This window comes from Acanthopagrus latus, chromosome 7 (assembly GCF_904848185.1).
Source record: "Acanthopagrus latus isolate v.2019 chromosome 7, fAcaLat1.1, whole genome shotgun sequence".
In the NCBI taxonomy this organism is placed as follows: domain Eukaryota; kingdom Metazoa; phylum Chordata; class Actinopteri; order Spariformes; family Sparidae; genus Acanthopagrus; species Acanthopagrus latus.
Window position 1 is genome coordinate 16,223,546 of NC_051045.1, and position 19,451 is coordinate 16,242,996.

General features: G+C 40.7%; 1 protein-coding gene across 3 annotated transcripts; it reads right to left on the bottom strand.

The window, feature by feature from the left end:
* Positions 1-1,577: 1,577 nt before the first annotated feature.
* On the bottom strand, positions 1,578-17,665 carry atf7a (activating transcription factor 7a). Of its 3 annotated transcripts, none has more exons than XM_037104556.1 (12): positions 17,612-17,665; positions 12,015-12,086; positions 8,731-8,827; positions 8,369-8,481; positions 7,762-7,926; positions 7,413-7,564; positions 6,244-6,337; positions 6,029-6,148; positions 4,391-4,540; positions 3,894-4,082; positions 3,356-3,461; positions 2,313-2,545 (listed from the first exon to the last, which is right to left on the bottom strand). In XM_037104556.1, exons 2-12 carry the CDS (start codon positions 12,060-12,062, stop codon positions 2,313-2,315), a joined length of 1,467 nt encoding a protein of 488 aa, XP_036960451.1. In that variant the 5' UTR covers positions 12,063-12,086; positions 17,612-17,665. The 3 variants fall into 3 exon arrangements, with proteins under 3 accessions (XP_036960449.1, XP_036960451.1, XP_036960450.1); XM_037104555.1 differs by having other exon boundaries at positions 12,015-12,151; positions 17,612-17,663; XM_037104554.1 differs by lacking the exon at positions 17,612-17,665 and having other exon boundaries at positions 1,578-2,545; positions 12,015-12,151.
* Between the last annotated feature and the right edge of the window lie 1,786 nt (positions 17,666-19,451).

Below are 19,451 nucleotides of genomic sequence, written 5' to 3' on the forward strand. Positions count from 1 at the left end.
CAATGACATGAATTATATGAAAACATGAAAGCTGAATATAGTTTGAATTTCCATTCCATATGAACAATCGTCTATAAGGGACTGCCAGCCAAATATAGCGCCAGCTCCGAAGTACAACAAAATGCCGGGGTCGCCATTGGGACTGTAGGACAAGAGGTTCAATCAAAGGTGAAAGGTATTAAAGTTGCCGAGAGGATTCCCATTCATGTATACAGTACAGATAAGAGAAAATACCATTTTTTAAAACAAAGATCTGATATCTGCGAAAATGTTAAATGAACAGAAATACAAAGCAACAATAAACTTGCATTATTTTAGTGCATAAAAGACATGCCCTTGTGTTAATGGACAGATATCTTATTTTAAAATATCACATCTTGCAAATATATGATCATATCAGACAGAAGAAGGGGAAAAAAATATACAGGAAAAAAAAGAGAAGCAAACCACCTTTAAGGTGTTTCGGTAAAAATACACTGATATCTTTATAAATTATCTTGATGGGATTTCCTTTCAGAAACAGTCAGAAGACATCTTGATTTTTTACCAGTGAAGATGTCTTTGCTGAGTCTCTCCACCAGATGACAGACAAGTGTTGTATAATTTAATATCACTGAAAAGAGACTAATGGTTCAATTAACTATTCACTTAAAAGGCTTCAAGGAACCAGGAACTAGCCAGTAAATATTCCTTACTGATTGTTCGTATTTTGATGATAAATATATTTTTCTAAGGCTCTTTTGTTTTTCATATGAGCAATTCGTTGTGTATTTAGGTGGGGATATCGGAGGCACCAATGTGATCTTAAGGCAAAATCATCAGACATTGTGAGTGAGACTGTGTGTAACAAGCAAGTGCAAGTAAAATGCAGTGATGGATTGTGTCACTGTGATCTCTGAATCACAAAATAACAGTCAGGCTGTTTACTTCCTGTCCCGGAACAAGTACCAGGTGGTCTTTGGAGACACAGAGATCTGATTTGTTGTCATTATGGCTTTGTTTAGGTTTGGTAAAGAGCAAAGAGACTAAGGGGTTCATCGCACTTCCGACAAGCAGCAAGGATGTGCAACCATCCTGAGAAGTGTGAAAATAACAGTTACAGTAAGTCCAGAGCTGACACGAAGAAGCACAGTCACGAGAATAGGTTCATATAAAATGGAAAAGGCATCCACTTACAAACCAATAAACAGCACAACTGTCTGTTTTAGAGGAGAGAAGCGAGGAGGAGGGGAGAGGCTGAATTCCCTTCAGGTCACAAAAAGCTATTGCTCAACTCATTTTACGACAACATACTGTCGATCCGACCTGTTTTGGTTCTGTGGACTAATCTGGGGGGACGTGCCAATTATTAAAAATAAAAAAATTTATATATATATATATATATATATATATATATATATATATATATATATATATATATATATATATATATATATATATATAGCTGCACATAATGTATCAAGAACATAACACCCAAATAGAAAAAGTCACATGCTAACAATCCAGCTATTAACGTATCAGATCCGGAATAGGCAAACTGCTATGTTCTGATGTACATAAATATATACACACAGAGCCAATTCACACACATCATTTTTATCATAAAGGGGTGTAAATGAGGTAAGGTTTTTGGGTCCGTGGTGAGAAGGAGGGACCATTTACAAAAGGTGTCGGGTGAATATCTGAGTCACTGATGTCTAGACGACTACTGCATCTTTGGAGCTAGGTATGTATAGGGACATTTGCTATGATGGCATGTGTGGGTGTGTGCATGGCTAACAAGTCGAGGAGCACAAGGCACTATTCCCTGCTGAAAACAGTTTACAGCCCTGTGGGTTGTTTGGTATCTGATTTGATCAAGAACGTTTATGCAACAACTGTGTGTTTGAGACTGTGCACATGTGCAGTGCGTGTCAACGTGGGAAGTTCTTTACGGCAGTACGGTCAGAGCGATGCAGTCTTACAGTCCAGTGAGGAGTCGTTTTGACTGAGGGTGAGGAGAGAAGAGAGAGGAAGCACAGAGGGGGAGAAACGAGTATGGGATAGGTTGGAGTCCAGCCCCTGTAGTCTATGGCAAAGTGAACAGGAAGCTCTCTCAATAGTCTCAGTCCATTCCCAGAAGGCTGCTGCTGAGCTCCAGGCCACAGCATGATGACTCTACAGGAGGGTCAGAGAGAGCGGAGGAGCACAGCGAAGAGGGGAGATGAGAAATCTGGACTTCTAGATTGGGGAAATTGGGGAAGTCCGCTGCTCTTTTATACCCCTTGGTGACGAGTGTAGAGCCAAATTCTGGGCCGTGGTGGCATCGCTCATCATCTGGCAGCAGATTGAGACTGTGCAGCCATGATAATGTGAGAGGGTCCACTCTCAGCCCGCTGCTGCTGGCCCATTCCTGCCAGCACAGACATTGCCATGGCCTCAGCTGCTGCCCTTGAGCTCAGGCCATTTTGACCCGCAGAGGGGCTGTGCGCCAGAGAGCTGTGCTGGATCACTGGGGCAGGAGAACCTGTGGGCTCTGAGTTGTCTTTCATGCTCTCTTCTGCAGCTGCACAGAAAAGAAGATGACACAAATACAGAGTTATACCAAACTGGCTTTTCACTTTTAACCTTGAATACATTCCATACCAGGTTTACTGAAAAGCTACATAAATGATTCTGTTTTGTGGCCAGGGCTCGAGACTAATGCTGACCCATGCTCTCTGGGACGATGAAAAGTATGTTTGGGACGAACAGAAACGAAGCACCTCGAGGATAAAAAAGATGTTTTAATTGCTTAATAATGATGAATAATGATGCGCTTCTTCTCTTGCTGTTACTATAGTTACTGACACTGGTTGGCTACTCAGCATTAGAACTATATAAAGATGATGTGTTAAAACTCAAAAGGACACACCTAACTCACTTTTGATGGTGGATGCACCCTATTGGTTTTTTTTTGTTTTTTTTTTACATGATAATGTTATGTTACGAACCAAAAATCCATGTTTAAATTGGCAGGAGGAGGAGTTGTTAGCTGTTGGCAGCCTGTGGGCTGCAGGATTCCTCTGTGTGTTTGGCTAACACTGCTAACAGCAAAAAGAGCTAATAGAGCTAATGGAGCTAAAAGAGCTGTAAGGGAAGACAGTTAACAGAGCTAAAACATAAATTTGAATCGAACAAGATGTTGCCACAAAGCCTTGCCTCTGGTTTCGCCCACTGGCCTCTCATTGTATTGCTGATGAAAAAATCCCCAGCGTCCCAGAAGGCATTTTCTCTCTTAAATTTTTTTCTCGGCAGGTTCTGGGATGGTGGTAAGAAAATAAACAAGGAAGGCCACCAGGTGAGTGGCAGAATGGCAGAATTATAAAAGGTTCACCTAAGTAGGCATTCTTCTTCTGTAGGTTGGTCACAGGACAGTCCTTGTGGGCCAGCAGCAGCTGCTTCAAATGAGCCACCTCGTTCCGCAACAGAGACACTTCATTCTGAAGGACCAGAAAATAAGACAACACTTTTTAATTATTTATGAAAAGAAAAATAATCATATTACTCCATCCAAGGAGGCCTTGCAAACTTGTTTTCAGAATTGACTTTTTTTCTGTTTTCAGGTCAGAAATGCTCTTAATGGGTAAACAGTCTGGTTTCTGCTCCAGTACAGCTGGTAGTGATAATGTCATCATAAAGTACATAAATACGCCACTAAATAACACAATAAAAATCTGAAACGACTTGTAATGAGTCCTGGAACCTCACCCAATTTGTAAAATTTCCCTGAAAATCTGCTCATCTGGAAAACACCTCACAAACTTCAGTGACTACTTAAAGCCTCTCAACTAGGTGCAGTCAGTGAGACACATTAACGCAGGCCTCCCACAGGCCACGTTTCATCCCTGCCCACCCACTCTGAGCCCACTCACCGACAGCGAGACATTCAGGTTGCAGAGCTCCTCAGCCTTCTTCTCCAGGGAACTGACCCACAGTTTGCGTTTCTGTCTGCAGCGGGATGCTGCAGCCCGATTCCTCTCTAGGAAGCGCTGCCTTCGCTCATCTGGGTCATCATCTACTGTCCGCCGCCGACGCCCACCTGTAGGCTGTGCTGGAGATACCTAGAGGGAGAATGAGGCAAAGGGTGAGCAGGAAACAGACAGACAAGGGAGGGAGGCGGAAGAAAGACGAGAGAGAAAAGGGAAGTCTGAGTCATAGTTTCATTATTTCAGTCAGGGCACATCATAGTCATCTCACTACAAGAAGTACGGCCTCAGTTTTTTGTAACTGAAACAGGTGATAAGTCACATATCAAACAAGGTTTTTCTCAGTTACTTTTGGTTTGTTCTTAAGATTTTCCAAATTTATGTGACAATGTCACTGAATTCATGCTACAGAGAGATCGTCAGCACAAGACAACACAATGTACCTGAGGTTGTGCAGGTGATGGAGCATCTGGTTGTTGGACAAGCAGCTGGCTCTGCTCTGCCCTCTGAGGTACCATGGGGCTGCTGCCCATGGCCATGATCCCCATACTGTGTCCTGACGGACTCTGCTGGGACAGCGCGGCCTTCAGACGCTGCAGAAGAACAATGATATGACATCAGCCCACAGCAACAGTACAACCAGCGTCATGTATGTATAAAGAGAAGATCTACGCACGAGAAGGCAAAAAAAAGCAACAACACAGCAGGATGGATTCAAAAGCAATTGTACTACACTTTTTGTGTTTTTTCTGCTATCATTTAAACGTCACTACAGCATAATTGCAACGTCTATCCACCTATACTGTATTACGCTGACTCATGTCAACTCATAAACTCTTTTATAGTATCAGCACTAAATTGACTTAATTTTCTGTCAGTAAAACTTGCCATAAGTTGCACTGTTTGATGAAAGTTACTATGGCTTCAATATGTTAATGAAATCACATTTTGATTATTTTAACATATACTGCAATAGTAATATAATTCATGACAAGTGGGAATGTACATTTTTGCATTTTCATTTTCTCTCAGTCCAAATAAAAAATCATGATGATGTGGAGAACACGATCTTCACACTTGGGCATCTCTTCATTAAACTGCTGATTTGTCACACATTGTGCCCGTATCAAAAACTTGTAGCTTGTGCAATTTGGATATTGCATTTTGCGATTTTGATCATTTTCTGACTAGCTGTGCAGCCCTCAGATGTTTGTACTGTTGTTTTCTGCTTTTCATGCAAATCTGTTTTCTGATAGATCTCACATGTACAATATATAAAATCACAATATAATAAAATAATATAGTAAAATAAGCACCAGGTTGTACCGCCCTTAGCCTCTGGACAAACCTGAGCTCTCTGAGGCATGAATTTACAAAAGTTGCTCTAATTCTGCAGAGATCTTTGCCCATGCGTTCCTGACAATGTCACACAGTTCCAGCTTGTTTTCAGCAGTGCATTCATGTGACATCCTGTTCTATCTCAACCCCTTTGTACTCGAGGCTTTGTAGCTGAAGTGAGCTTAATAAAGTTATATTCTCCTGAAGCAATTTTTCAAAATGATGTTGTTCATGTTGTGTGACTCTGCATCTGTCAGTGATAAAGCAAAATGATGGTGATTAGTAAGCAGCCTTCATTAACTGCTCATTGTAAACTTTTTTTATAGTACAGAGAGGGAACCTGTGCCCATGTGTGAAACTGTGCTTGGAAATCATTTCGCAAAACAACAGAACAGCCCTACATTTCTCATTTACCCTAGTGATCCTCCACTCGTGACTGAAGGAGCAAGCAGTTTCTGTAAATAATCTACTAAAGTGGCTACACTGTGTATGTTGCAATACTATAAACAATGACTACACTAATTCAATTTCATTTTGGATCTTTACATAGAGCTTGTGTATGTTGCGGCATCATGGCTTCAGCATCAATTGTGTGGTCGGGGTATAAGGGTTAAATGAACAACAGCAGGGAAAAAGTCATATGATGAACAAACTAAACCAATGCAGAAGATAGCTGGAGGGGGGAGATGGAGACAAAAAGAACAGATAAAGAAATAAAAATAGAGAGCTAATCTAATGCTGACCATCTTGGCCTCTATGTGGGTGCTGTAGCCAGAGGGCGAGTTAGAGCCGCTGCTGCTACCTCCCAGAGGAGGACCGGGGATCCCAGGAATATTGGGTACCATGCACATGGGTCGGGCCAGCTGGAAACCAAATAAAACATAAAAAAACATGCATGTATTAACAAGTTGAACCAAATGTCTTAGTTATAAAAATTTAGTTTGTTTGTCTGTCTTACATTAATGACAGAGGGCATCTGTACTGGACCAGGAAGCACGGGCACTGCCTGACCAGAGGGAAGCATCATCATGGGGTAGTGGCTGGTTGGCGAACTAGACAGACAGACAGATAACAGAGGGACAAAAGGAAGAGGAGGTTCAGTCATGTTTGTATAAACTCCCAAGTTTCCGTAACATAGCAACTATTTCTATTTAGGAAAATGATCCACTTCAAACCCATAAAATCCACACTTACATCCATCATTACTAGGCCAAGCTGAGCATACAATACTGTTCAAACCCACAGAAATTTATATCAGGTTTAAGTCGAAAACACATGTTTTTTAAGAGTTACAACATATGGCAGTTTAATGCCAGGGAAATTTTCGAAATATGCACTAAACAACAAACAGGATTTTAATTTGTGCAGCCATAGAAAAACATGATGGCATCTTAGCTTTGAAATGTTCACACACAGACAACATATTGGTTCAACATAGCGTCGGAACCAGCAGATACACTGACATGATATGTGGCACGTAATACGCGTGATATCATCATAATGTAATATTACAATATCAACCTGTTATTTTTTAGAGTTTTAAAGCAACTTAAAGGGACATTTCATCCCCCATAATATCTATGTTTCCTCTTCCCTAGCTATTTATCCATTTACGCTGGCCGCCTTCATCACAGCACAGAAGGAAGTGTGTGTCTATTCATGGAGGAGATGCCAGTTAACTGAGCTAGCTAATGTTAAAGCTCAGTCGGGGAGGATGGCATTATTTTTTACATCCCACACTGCCACAAGCATCATCCAAGAGAAGATGCACGCTTCCTTCTGTGCAGTAATATTGGCAAAAAATGTTCTTAGATGAAACAGCTCATAAGTGCTGTGGATTATTTTACGTAATTGGGTCATTGGGATTTCTGGAAAAGACGTATTTTCTGTTGAGTTTTTCAAATGTTTTGGGGTGCTTTGAGCAGGAGTCATTTAGTTCCATTATACTGAAGAGAAGGCAGACATCTCCACAGCTGATAACTACTAAACACAGCAACTACACCAACGAATAGTTTTCTACTAGCACTATAGGTAAAATGAAAAATGTGTATTTTTGATTTTGGCCTGAACTGTCCCTGTCCTGTTTTTAAGTAGTATATCAGGGTTGAGATGCTGAACTTTGCTTACCTAAGACTGCTACGATTGGAAGGTGGTGCTTGTGTGATGACGGAGGTGGGTGACGGCATGGTGGGCTGAAGGGCATCAAAGCCCAAGTGTAGTGGGAGGGAACCTGGACGCACAATAGTCGGGGTGGGGGCTGAACTCCTGGGTGGTGTGTCCTAAGAGAACAGCAGTGAGCTAAGTTCTGTTTAACAGTTAAAACATCTCTGAGGAAACAACAATATTATTAACATCCTCAAGACTCATCCATGTAATACTGCAAAATCATCGGCCAAACTCTTTCCACATCATTTAAGGTTCCACCCTCTTCTCTTTAAACTCATGCCACCCCCCCTTTCCCCAGTATCAGCCCTACCTTTCCTTTAACCATGATCTCTGTGCTGCTGTCTGACCTCCCAGAGATAGATTCAGGGCTGTCCGGTGGCGAGGAGTCGACCTCTACGGGTGCCTCTTTTTTCACCTTCACATCTGATGTCGTCTGCAGGCTCATGTCCAAAGCCTCAGAGTTGGCTGCAGGGAGCTGGGAAGGACAGAGACGACGGGAGACAGACAGTTCACACACTAATTATTATACATAAGAGAACATACACTACAGTGCATTAAAAAAGGAGAAGTGGGCAGCTATGGTTTCTATCATAAACCAAATAACCACAGCATTAGTTTACAAAACACTAGTGCGATTTTTAAGCCAATACAAACTGCAAGTTAAATCATTAAAAAAACCCTCTTAATAAACTGTTGCAGTAGTAAGATAAACTGACAAAGAGCACATGGCTGGAATTTCTGCAAACATTCATTTTTGACTACATCAACACTTGAGGTGAGAAATAAGGAAGTAAGAAGTAATTCATCACTACAGTGGAGTCTGCAGAAAAATTCCACTGGCTTCTGTACAAAATAATAAGTAAAGACATACACAGAGGAAAACACCAACAAAATCACCACCCAAAGGCCTTTCTTACAGAGGTCTTTGCTCTCTTGTCATCCTCGTCTTGTTCGAAGGAGCTGGCCAGCTCATTGAACAGACCAACCTCCTCACAGTTCTTTAGGAAGCGGGTAGGAGTAGGTGTCTGGTCTGGCAAAAGGGAATGAACAGAGATAACTATTCAAAGCAACACTTTCACACTTAGTTCACACTTAGCACTCAATATAGAAAACCATGTCATTAATGTCTCCTTGGAGCTGCTTTTCTTGAGATTGTGCTAACAGCGTTGGATCACGGTGACGTTGAGGCATGCTAAACAGTCTTCATTTGAATGTTGATAGAGGATATTTACAAAGAGACAGAGCAAAGCTGTCTGTTTGTCACATAGACAAACAGTACCTGCAATAATGACAGAGTCTGTCCTGGCTGGTCCAAATTTAAGTGTCATCTCATGTTTGTGTTTGTGCACAGCCAAGTGGTCCTCATTGGTAAACCTCTGGAACAAGTGAAGGAGAAGAAAAGAGGAAAGGTAAGTACATTATATGAAGTAGCCTCAGGGTAATTTTCTATTTGTCCTGGTGACCTATAGTGCCTTAACCCAGATATCATATTTCCATAATCACAGACAGATAATCTCTCAGAGAAATAACCTGACACATGCAGCCTATACTGTACACATTATGTGACAAACCATAAAGAAAACTCTATCTGTGGTGTACAATTCCTCGTGTCTTAAAAGTATTATAGCACCCATTATAGCTGCAGGACACAGGCTCAAATATCTTGACACAAACTAGAATTACCTAGAAATAGAAAGAGGCTTGTATGGAAGAGGGCTGAACTAACTCTAACAGCTCAGAGATGCAGCGAATGAGCAATGGTGGAAAATGTCAACAAATTGAAGAAGTATAAAAACCACTGCCACAAAAAATACTAAACGCAAACAAGCTGATGCATCAAACCAGCCGTAAGTGTTGGAACACATAGATGTCAAACTTGTCAACGTGTGAAACGTCGACGCCGTAAACTGTGTCTCAGCAAAGCTCTATGTTCTGCTATTTCCTATCAGGTATCCACAGGGGAAGCTACAGGAGGTCCTGCACTCAGAGAGCTCCAATAGCCACCGTCTGAGACTTGCCACTTCTTTAGAGAAGTGGCAAGATGGTGAATCAGTCAGAGGCAGAGGAGGAATAATCTTGGCTCTGGCACCAGCCTATTCACCATTCGTTGCAGCCTATTTTGGGGCGCTGCGTTGCAGTTGCAAGTTCAGTCGTGAGAGTGAAGTGGAAACACAGTCAAGTTTCAGGGGGCTTATTTTTAGCCCTACCAGGCAGCATCACCAATACAACTGCATGTCTGATTTGTCTCTTTCTGCTAAAACAGGCGGCAGGGTCTTGCAGAGGAAACTATCTCACACTAATCTCCCAGTATGAGATACTGGCAGCTAGGATTACCCCACCCCACACAGTAAATACTGGGCATTATATAACAGGGGGCTGTTGTTGTTGTTGTTGTTGTTGTTAACATGGAAAAAAGGAAAACCCTGTGCAAAGCCAGGAGTCAATCATTCTCGTTCTATATTAGGCATGATTCAGACTTTCCTGGTAGACAACTGTTGCTTTTCAAGGGCAGCAGTAAAAACAACATTTGTACATAAGGTGCTTGTAACATAAAGTATGTTCCCTGTCTAAACATACACAAATAAATATAATCAAAGACGACACAAATGAACTATTGAACCAAAATATATCCACAGAGTACTGAAAACTGTAAGGCAGTACCAAATAGTTCATAGTTTCATTCATAACCTTGACATTAGAATTCTAAATCAACATTTAAATGCAATGGAGGTTTTATGTTTCTGCACGGTTGATTAAGATCAGGCTACACTAGCATTGTTAGCAATATAGTATTTGTGGAATTAGATGTCACTGTTGAATGCAAAGGAATGATTACGACTTGTGTTGACCAAGTAGCCTCAGGGTAATATTGGGTAATATTGTGAATCAGGATAATCACAACAAGAAATGCCTTGCATCCATAATGAACTTCGCAAACTGTAGCAATCATGGTATCTGATGTTTACAGACATCACATAACCTCACTACGGAGCAGATCTGCACTACATGAACAAACAATAGTGATGTAGCCAACTACATGCCCATGCTGATTGGACAACTCATTAGTGGCTCTTCCTTGGGTGACATATTGTAAACAATGCAATGGGAGTTATAGCTAGCAACATGGCTGATGACAATCTTGTGACCAAAAAAGGATCTTTTATGCAACATTGTGCTTTTAAGTTGCAAATTAAGAGAATTCTTATGCTATTTCAAGTCTGACTTTAGTCTTCAGGATTTTCAAAACTGAGAAAAAAGATAGAAACTGAGTTTATGCATTTTGGTATCATTTAAATAGATCATAATATTAGATTTTTGGTCAGATCACCCATCCATACTCCTTGCTCTCATCAACCATGGTTCCAGATGTTCCAGTATCAGCCCAGCACCAGACTGCACACAAATGTACTTAGCATGTAACACTTGCTCATGAACACAGTGGGACATTTAGCAGCTACAGATCCACATATTTCCCATGGCAGACCAAAACAGTGCTAAAAGAGAGTAAATATTAGACCTAAATGTCCAGCTGTGGACCCACACTGTCATTAACGTCCATCACTTTGCCTTGGAAAGCTTCCATGTGCTACTTTCCCTTAACTGACAACTAAATTAATAATGACATCTACAAATTAAATATGCAGAGTATTTACATCATAGAAACATGTCAAAGGAAAGTTCAAATGTTCAGGGAAAGAATCCCTAGCTGTCCATAATGTTCTGAGAAGAAAACAGCCAAACACTTCATCATTTATTCATCCAACATACGCATGTTTAACAGCTGTACATGCCCGTTGTTCAAACTGCAGCACGCATGAACAACAGATCGCTTCTGATCAGAGAATAAGGCTCATGAATCACAAATGTTTCTTAACCACATAAACACTTTCTTCCTCCAGACCCCAGGAGAGAAAATCCAGCACAAGCTGTATCACAGCCAGCTGAACACGGCATCAGACAGCTAATTGAGCACAACATCAGACATGATATTTCCTGTGTTGAATAATCACGAGTCCTAGAACACACTTCTTTTAATTTGCTGTGATATCGGGCCAAGCCCCGACAATACACCACGTTGCTGGCATGTGAGTGCATTATTGGCACTCAGCTGAGTCACTGCCATGGCTCAAACCTGTGTCTGCAGGCACTAGAAGTCAACAGTGACAGGTTGAAACAATAACTGTGCTCTGATTACTCACTGGAGCTTCCAGTGAGTCATTGCTAAAGGAGACAGCATTGTCTCACAAGACAGCATGTTAGCTTGAATGCTATCTGAATGATGATCACTAGGAGTGTTGCATAAATCACAGCCAGGATCGTTTTCTGGCAGTGAGACCAAGTGTGAAGACTGACCAGAAAACTTTATCAAGTTCTCTCTTGTGTATTTTATTCAAATCTTGTCTTTAATGGTACAATAGTGCTTTCAATTCATTTTCTTTTTAAAAATAAACACATTAAATAATAAGTAGGCACAGTGAACTCCTGGAGAGTACTTACACAGAGGCAAACATAAGCTACACGAAGACACACCTGAAACTCAGGATAAGGAGTGAGGAGACTTACCTGTCCACAGCCAGGAGCATTGCACACAAAAGGTCGGTCGTCCCCCATTTTTGCAAAGAGCTTGCAATGTAACTGTGGGAGAGCAGAAGAGGAGAACATTGCTGCGGCTTGTTCTTGATCCGTAAACTGGCAAAATCCTGAAAACAACAAAACAGGGATGCTGTGGCTTGTGAGTCTTTAGTCTGAGCAGGAAGCTGAATGCTATTTAAAAATAACCCTGGCAAGGAGGAAAACATGCACAGAGGCAGCGAGACGAAGTTTCCCTGGTGATACTTCCTTCACACAGGGGGGATTCTGGTCGGCCAATGAGGAGCCGCTTACCAGAGAGAACGACGGCTACCGTGTACACACAAAGACGTCCCCCTCTCCTTCTGTCTCCTTTTCCCCCCTCACTTCCAATCCCTCCTTCTCCTGTTACCACTCCCTCTACTCACCTCTTAAGCACCTCCCAACCTTTTACCTTCTTGTACCCCGCGTCCAACATCTCCTCCTCTCAGCTGTTTCTCTCTGAGCACAATCCCCATCCACTTCAGGAGAGCTCTCACGATAATCCACTGCACACATATCTTGAAAAGGGCACATTCACACTGACCCTGCACTGTACCTCACTTTGTTGTCCTGATTCACTCCAACTTGCTTTTTTTTCTGTATGAAGATACAAGTGACTGGAAACTAAATGTTACTGACAATTGATGGTGCAACAAAGGTTAAGCAGTCTCTAAGAAAAAAATAAGAATATTCAGTGAAGTTACATTTTAACCTCAAATAATATCTTGAGTTATATCATTATAAAAAAAACCACAACCACCACCACCACCACTTGCATAACAATAATGCAGAATTTGGACAATTTTTTGTAATTAAAAAATAATAATAATAAAAAAAATAATAATAATAAATGTATCTATTTTGTCATTCCTGTACAGCTCTTCCATCTCTATTTATCAGTCATCCCACACTTATGTCTCTGTTTATATTGTGTATATATAGAATAGTCACTGTTTATTGTTTATTGTCTTCAATGCATGCATCTTTACCACCAAGACAAATTCCTCGTTGGTATAAAATCCTTCTTGGTGATGAATCTGATTCTGATATCTAAATATCATATTGATGCATCTGGTTACCAAGATAACTTGAATACTTATTTAGTATGTGTCATTTAAAAGAATATAAGGAACAAAACGAAAAAATCTCGAATTCCAGCTTCTTAAATGTCATTTTTATTTTGATTATTTTCTGGTTTCTTTCCTCCTCTATGAGAGTAAAGTAAATATCTTTGTATCATGGACAATACAAGACATTATCTTTAGAAAGACCTTTTTCACCATGTTCTGACATCTAATAGATCAAACCACTAATCAATTATTTTGAATTAATAACAGAACATAACTGCTTACTGCATCCCAAGATTATCATTTTCCAATAATCAGTGTATAATAGTTTCTTTTTCATGATGGCTCACTTCTGATATGATTGCCCCAATTAATGACAGTCAGACCAAATTTTAGATTCTGGACATATGGAGTGGACACGGGACCAACATGCTGGTTGAGGCTCTGGTGAGATATGACTGATTACAGCTATTCTATTCATTTACAACTGCAATGATGATATACTGAGGTACATAAGATATGTATAATGGCTTTAATTCAAGTTTTTCCTTGTTTATATTATAATATGAAGGATTTCACTGGGTTGCTGTTAACTCAGCAAAAATATTTAGTGATTTGTAAAAATGGAGCAACATAAGGCTAGCATTGTTGAACGCTCTGCAGAAATACTACATACAACCCTCTCTTCCTCAGTAATGCTATTGTCAAAGAATTAAATATGCACATGGTTATGTTTGGTTTCTCTGCATGTTGTGCCCGAAGCTGAACTGACATAAACTAAAGCTGTGCGAGGTTCACTGCTTCTATCAGCTGTCTCCACTGAGGAGAAAAACTCCTCACAAACTCCCCCCTCCTCCATCACTAGCTCAGCCAAACCACCCCACCCAGCTGAACAGCACTCCATGTGAAGACAAACCAGGAAGATTAGAAAAATAAACCTGTGATGGAATTTGAATTCGGGAATCGGAGGGGTGGTGATAGATGAGGGATATCAATGTTTTAGCGCTCTCAGCTGGCCCAAAGTGACGTCTGGCGGCTATTACACAATGCTGTCCCACTGACAGTACCAGCGACTACCAACATGCATCAAGGACCATGCTGTGTATACAAGTACAAACCTTTCGACAAAAACAAAAGTCACTGACTACTGTAATACTGTATAATGTTTCGCTAAAACGCAGTCATAAGCAGGAGCCTTAATAATTTAAAACCAACCCTTCAAACTGTATGTCTTGGTTGTCTTTTGTGATTCACCTCATGAACTTTTACTTTGACAATGATGATGTGACAGCCTGTGTGCTTCTGTGTTGTTTTGACTCGTTTGTAAGGCTTGTTTAATCATGTTCATTTAAAAAAAGAAATCTCCCAACGCTTCGTCCAACTTAATATGTTCAGCTATTCCACAAACTGTGAAGCGACATTAGTTATTTTTAGTATTATAATATTACTGACCACATTCACCTCTGTTGCACCTTCTCCATGGATTGAGCTTGTAGTCTAACATTATTGAGTGGGACAGCTTATTCAGTATGTTGGCGAGGCATAAATGTCTGAAAGTTTTCCCAATGTTGAAGTCAGTATATTTTCCTCCCTCCTCCCTCCGTCGAGGACAGCTGCCCCTGAGCCAACACATGATTACTGAAGCCTTGCGCTGGAATACAACGCTCTCCCATGACGCCGGGCCTGTAACAGGCCTTACCGTTGTGTCCCTCTGCTCCAGGTCTGCATGAGAGAAAAGCGGTCTGCGTCGTGTTTGCAAGCAAAAGCCCTGTCCCTCTGTGTGTGCAGATCAAAGGACTGATGAAGCAGACCTCCCATGCTCTGGAGAAAGGCAACAGGATGGTGCCAGGGCCATTGCAGAGTGCTTCCAATCCACTGAGTCTATTTGGGCAGAGATGTGTCTGCAAACGAGATACTCCGTCTAGCTCGTTATACCGAGGGTGTGGACTGTGTGGGGGAAATGGACACATCTGGCGTGGGGAGTGGGAACAGATTTCAGAGTTTACATCTTACTAAAGACATGTTAGACATTAACTTGGCAGCCTGGCACCAACATGAAATGTGGGATTTCCACCATAAATTTTACATGACAAGGGTGGAAAATACCATTTGTTTTCATTGCTGCCCAAACCTGATTAAAACAGATGTGCTAAGGACTTTTCTTCATGCATCCATTTGCTTGGCTTTGTGGTAAGAATATCTATACTGAAGGACATCTTAAAAACCTGTATTACCATCTGTAAACCTCTGCTAGGCTCATGTAAACAAAAATAACAGTCAATTTACTACTTTGAATGTCAGATGTGTCTCATTGAGAGTAAACTAATCAACAAGTTGACAGTGTAAAGTTTTATTGCACACTGTAAAATGCTCAACTGTGTGAGGGATAATAAATCAGCCTGCTAGCCCTGATGCACCATCGCTGATATTCATTACCAGTGTGGATATCAAGTCCACCTATTTTCGCCTCGTTTCGTCCAAGGTGACATGGAAGCACTCAAAGTGCCCTAATTCCTGTCCCTCTCATTGAGCTGCTGCCAAAGTCCCACTGTTAACTTGGATTTCTCCGACTCAGCAGGTGTAAGGGAACGAGTCCCAGCTATAATCAGCCGCAGCCATCCAGTGTTTGATGCAGCCTGCTAGGAAACTGACTAAACAAACTGTATTAATAGCTCGCGCCGCAGCCATGACTCTGGAATCTGAGGCTTGAATTGCCAGAGGGTAGGGGAGACCCCACAAAGAGAAAAAAGTAAAGGACAGGGAGCAAGCAAGCGAAATTATGAAAGAAAGAAAAATGTGATCAGTGATTGGTCAATTGACGGATCATGGATATCTGCTGGATCACAGGTGAGGTCTCGGCTGTATCTGGTTGTGTCTGTGCAACAGCCAGTGTGTAGTTATGTAAGCAAAGTGAACCCGAGATTTGGTAAAGGGAGCAAATGAAATCCTATATCCATGTCTGCATAACTAACAAGGCCTAAAAGCTAAATCCATGACAAGCTAGCACACAATGCAGGACAATACGGAACGTACCCAAGGCAGTTTTCTAAAATTAAATCAGAAACACTGTGCCGATTTCAATCTCAGGTGGAAAGATTTTGTAAGTACTTGCTGTGAGGTTTTGATTCTGTAGCAACAAATTCAAAAGAAACCGCTCAGGTCACCTGAGGATTTGGGTCTGCATAGTTTCTGAGGCTGATATCATTTTTGATAAATCAATTATGTTTAATGTTCTGTAGCAGAACATGTTGATTAAACAAACCAATAACAAAATGGACACACTTTGAATCACTGATATCTCAAACAAACACACAAATAAATGTGTGCATGCTCAACACATACTTTTAAAGCATCTAATTTAATCACCATATGTGTAATGTATTATGTTTAAGTAGCAACAAATTATATTTACGTTGTACAACCAATCATATTCATATATTACACTAAGTTGGTCAGGATGTTTGATTGGACAAAACAGGCTGCAGTTTGTTTTTTTTTTTTGGTTTTTTTTTCTGGTGTAACTCTATGTGATGGAATGAGGTACAACTCTGCCAAAAGCATGACCTACATTCCTAATGAACGTGTTGACATGCATGGAGATGCGGATCCTGGGGCGTTCAACAGCTCACATTGCAATACTATGGATATCATTATTACTTGAGACTCTCCATGCAGACCCAGATTATCATTACAGCACAGAATACCGCCAAAAAACAGGCAGGCACATATTTTTCGTGTGATTTTCGGCATGTGAAAAAGGTCAGCGTCAAACTGAAAATCCAGAGCCGTGCAAACTTCAGTTCCTCATCCAGTCTACGCTAACTGGCCTGAAAAAGTTTGTCTTTTTTAGCCTTCGTTGCCGTCTGGCGACGGTCGGGCATAGTTAGCCCTGCCTTTTCCCGTAACAAGACCGCCTATTTTTCTCAGCAATTGGCTCAAAGCACGTCAGTCAACAGCTTCGGATACGTACGGGGCTTTGGACCGTGTCAATAACATCGGATAGCTGAATCTTATTGGCTAAAACACCCGAAATCAACTTTTTGTACCCACGAAAAAACTAATGGCTAGCTGGTGCGGCTAGCATTCACAACAGGCCGAACGCACATTCAACATGAGTGTAATAACAGCGCTACTACCACTACCAGGGATGACAACGACCAAACACACAGCAACACTTATTTAATTACATCCGAAGTGAAATGATGTCTTTTAAAGGCTTTGCGCACAGTACAAAAATCACAAAAGCAGAAAAAAAGCTAGCAGTTAGTTGGTTAGCGGACTGACACTTGAGTGCAAAGCGAGACAGTGGGTCCCGAATGAAGCGTTTGAGCAGCTACAACAGTTTAGACAATGAAGTAGACGCGTAGTTTTAACACTAACAAACACTGGGAACCAACACGCAGACTGCTACTTTGTCATAGTTTAGCGTAGTTGACATTTATCTAGTGAAATTAAAGGGTAATAAATTGTTTACAAACTCACCCTTGCGCCCCTCTCTCTAGCTCCCCTCTCCTCTCCTCTCTCTTGGAATTTGACACTCCCCTTGACGTTGAGTCATCGCGAGACGTTACGTGAATTACCGTGGCTAGACGTTGAAAAGAGAAGTTTCCTGCCAGCGGGAGTAGTCTTTGTCTTTTGATATTTTTAATCTATATTTAACTTTTTATTTCAACCAACAGGTATTCATAATCAGGTCATGAAGTTGAATGGGTCGAATGATTTGGTTTGACACCATTTTACTGCCAGGTCTGCATCTAATTTGTTGTGCAATCACAAATGTATGGCAAAAACATAAGCAGCCTACCCTGAAACAGAACATAAAGGCAACCAGCTACACACATGAAAAGGTATAAATAATTATCTTAGTGTTGAGGTGAAACTAAAGTGACTCAAATGTAAAGTATAACATATCAAATGCCATGGTGTATCAATCAATTAAAAAGTGGTAATGGCTTTCCAGTTTCGATTTGATTTGACCTGAATGCCTTTCGAGCTGAATTGCCTTTCAAACCTTCTTGGTGGAGACACTAAATTCTCTTTTTTAAGACTGTAAGAAAAGGTTATTCATATGCAATAATACATGTTTAAACTTTTTTTTTTTTATCAAGTCATTGATTGTGCATCTGAAATATATTGTTTCCAATATATGACTGGATGCAACAAACCATTAAAGGTTTGTTTTGAGGCTTATCATCCTGTAAGTTTAGGTCTCCATCTCCATCTGTAATTCTATAATATCTAAAATTTTGTCATCCTACATGTTCTCCTCTATTGCTATTCCTGAAGTTGTTTTTATTTTTCTCCTTTAAAAGGTTTATGATTTAGTTTAATACCTTTTAAGTTCTCATTTTCTTAAATTCTAAATTTGTTTCTTGAAATCAGGCTATATAAATAACCCATTGTTTCTGAGTCACAGAGATGTAAATGGACGAAAACTGTGGTTACATTTCTCTCTTTTCTACTTCAGCTGTTAAAATGTATTTCCTTTTCACAACATGCCTGTAAGAACTACTGTTGAATGATGTGTCATAATTCCCACAATACAAATAAAATAGTTCAAAAGTATTGTGTGAGCATGCAAACAGTAAAAAATAAGGGGGGTCTTTCCCCCTCTTGCTTTGGTTTCCTTCCTGATATTCTCACCCTATTCTCTCTGCTTGGAAGTGGACGTCCTGACTGTGGCAGAACAAGGCAGCGTGGTGTACATGCCTGAAACAATAGCCAGAATATTAGATATGGGCCACAGTGATTGAACTTAAGATGGCATGGAGTATTAAAGACAAGGCAGCTGATGTAATCTACAGCAACTGTTACGTAACATCACGGTTTTCCTCCAATATACAAATGCACTAAATTAATTCAGAGGCTGTTTTATGAGCCAGTGAGAGTGAATTCAGAGACAAGCCTAGAGAGCCCCCGAGTGGATAGCTAGAGAACTGAACTGAATGTGTGAAAGTTCACTTGTATTTCCCACGAGAAAAACAAGTAAATATACGTAAGCCATCGGTGTCACACCACTTTTTTAAATGGCCGACTTGTCCCTATTTATTTCTAAAGATGCACTAAGTATGTTGTTTGTAGTTTGATTTGGGGTACTCTGCTTTCTTTCACTCAAAATACAAGCCTCCACTTTTGTACACTGTACACAAGGGTTTTGAGTAAATGTCAATAAACATATTGTTCAAAATACAAGCCTGATCTGCTCTAATTACAAATACAAATGTACACATATGGCTTTAAAGCACAAAATAAACTCATGATAGCTTTTGCTAACATTATTAGGGCCCGAGCAGCAACTGCAAGCAGTCAGCGAAGGCCCTAT

Bases quoted from the DNA above. Each gene is read 5' to 3' on its own strand.
- atf7a (XM_037104554.1), bottom strand. From the start codon at position 12,113: ATGTTCTCCTCTTCTGCTCTCCCACAGTTACATTGCAAGCTCTTTGCA. The intron at 8,482-8,730 runs GTACTGTTTGTC...CCCTTTTGCCAG, and splicing joins AGACTCTGTCATTATTGCAG to ACCAGACACCTACTCCTACC. The intron at 2,546-3,355 runs GTGAACCTTTTA...TTTTCTGTGCAG, and splicing joins GAAGAAGAATGCCTACTTAG to CTGCAGAAGAGAGCATGAAA.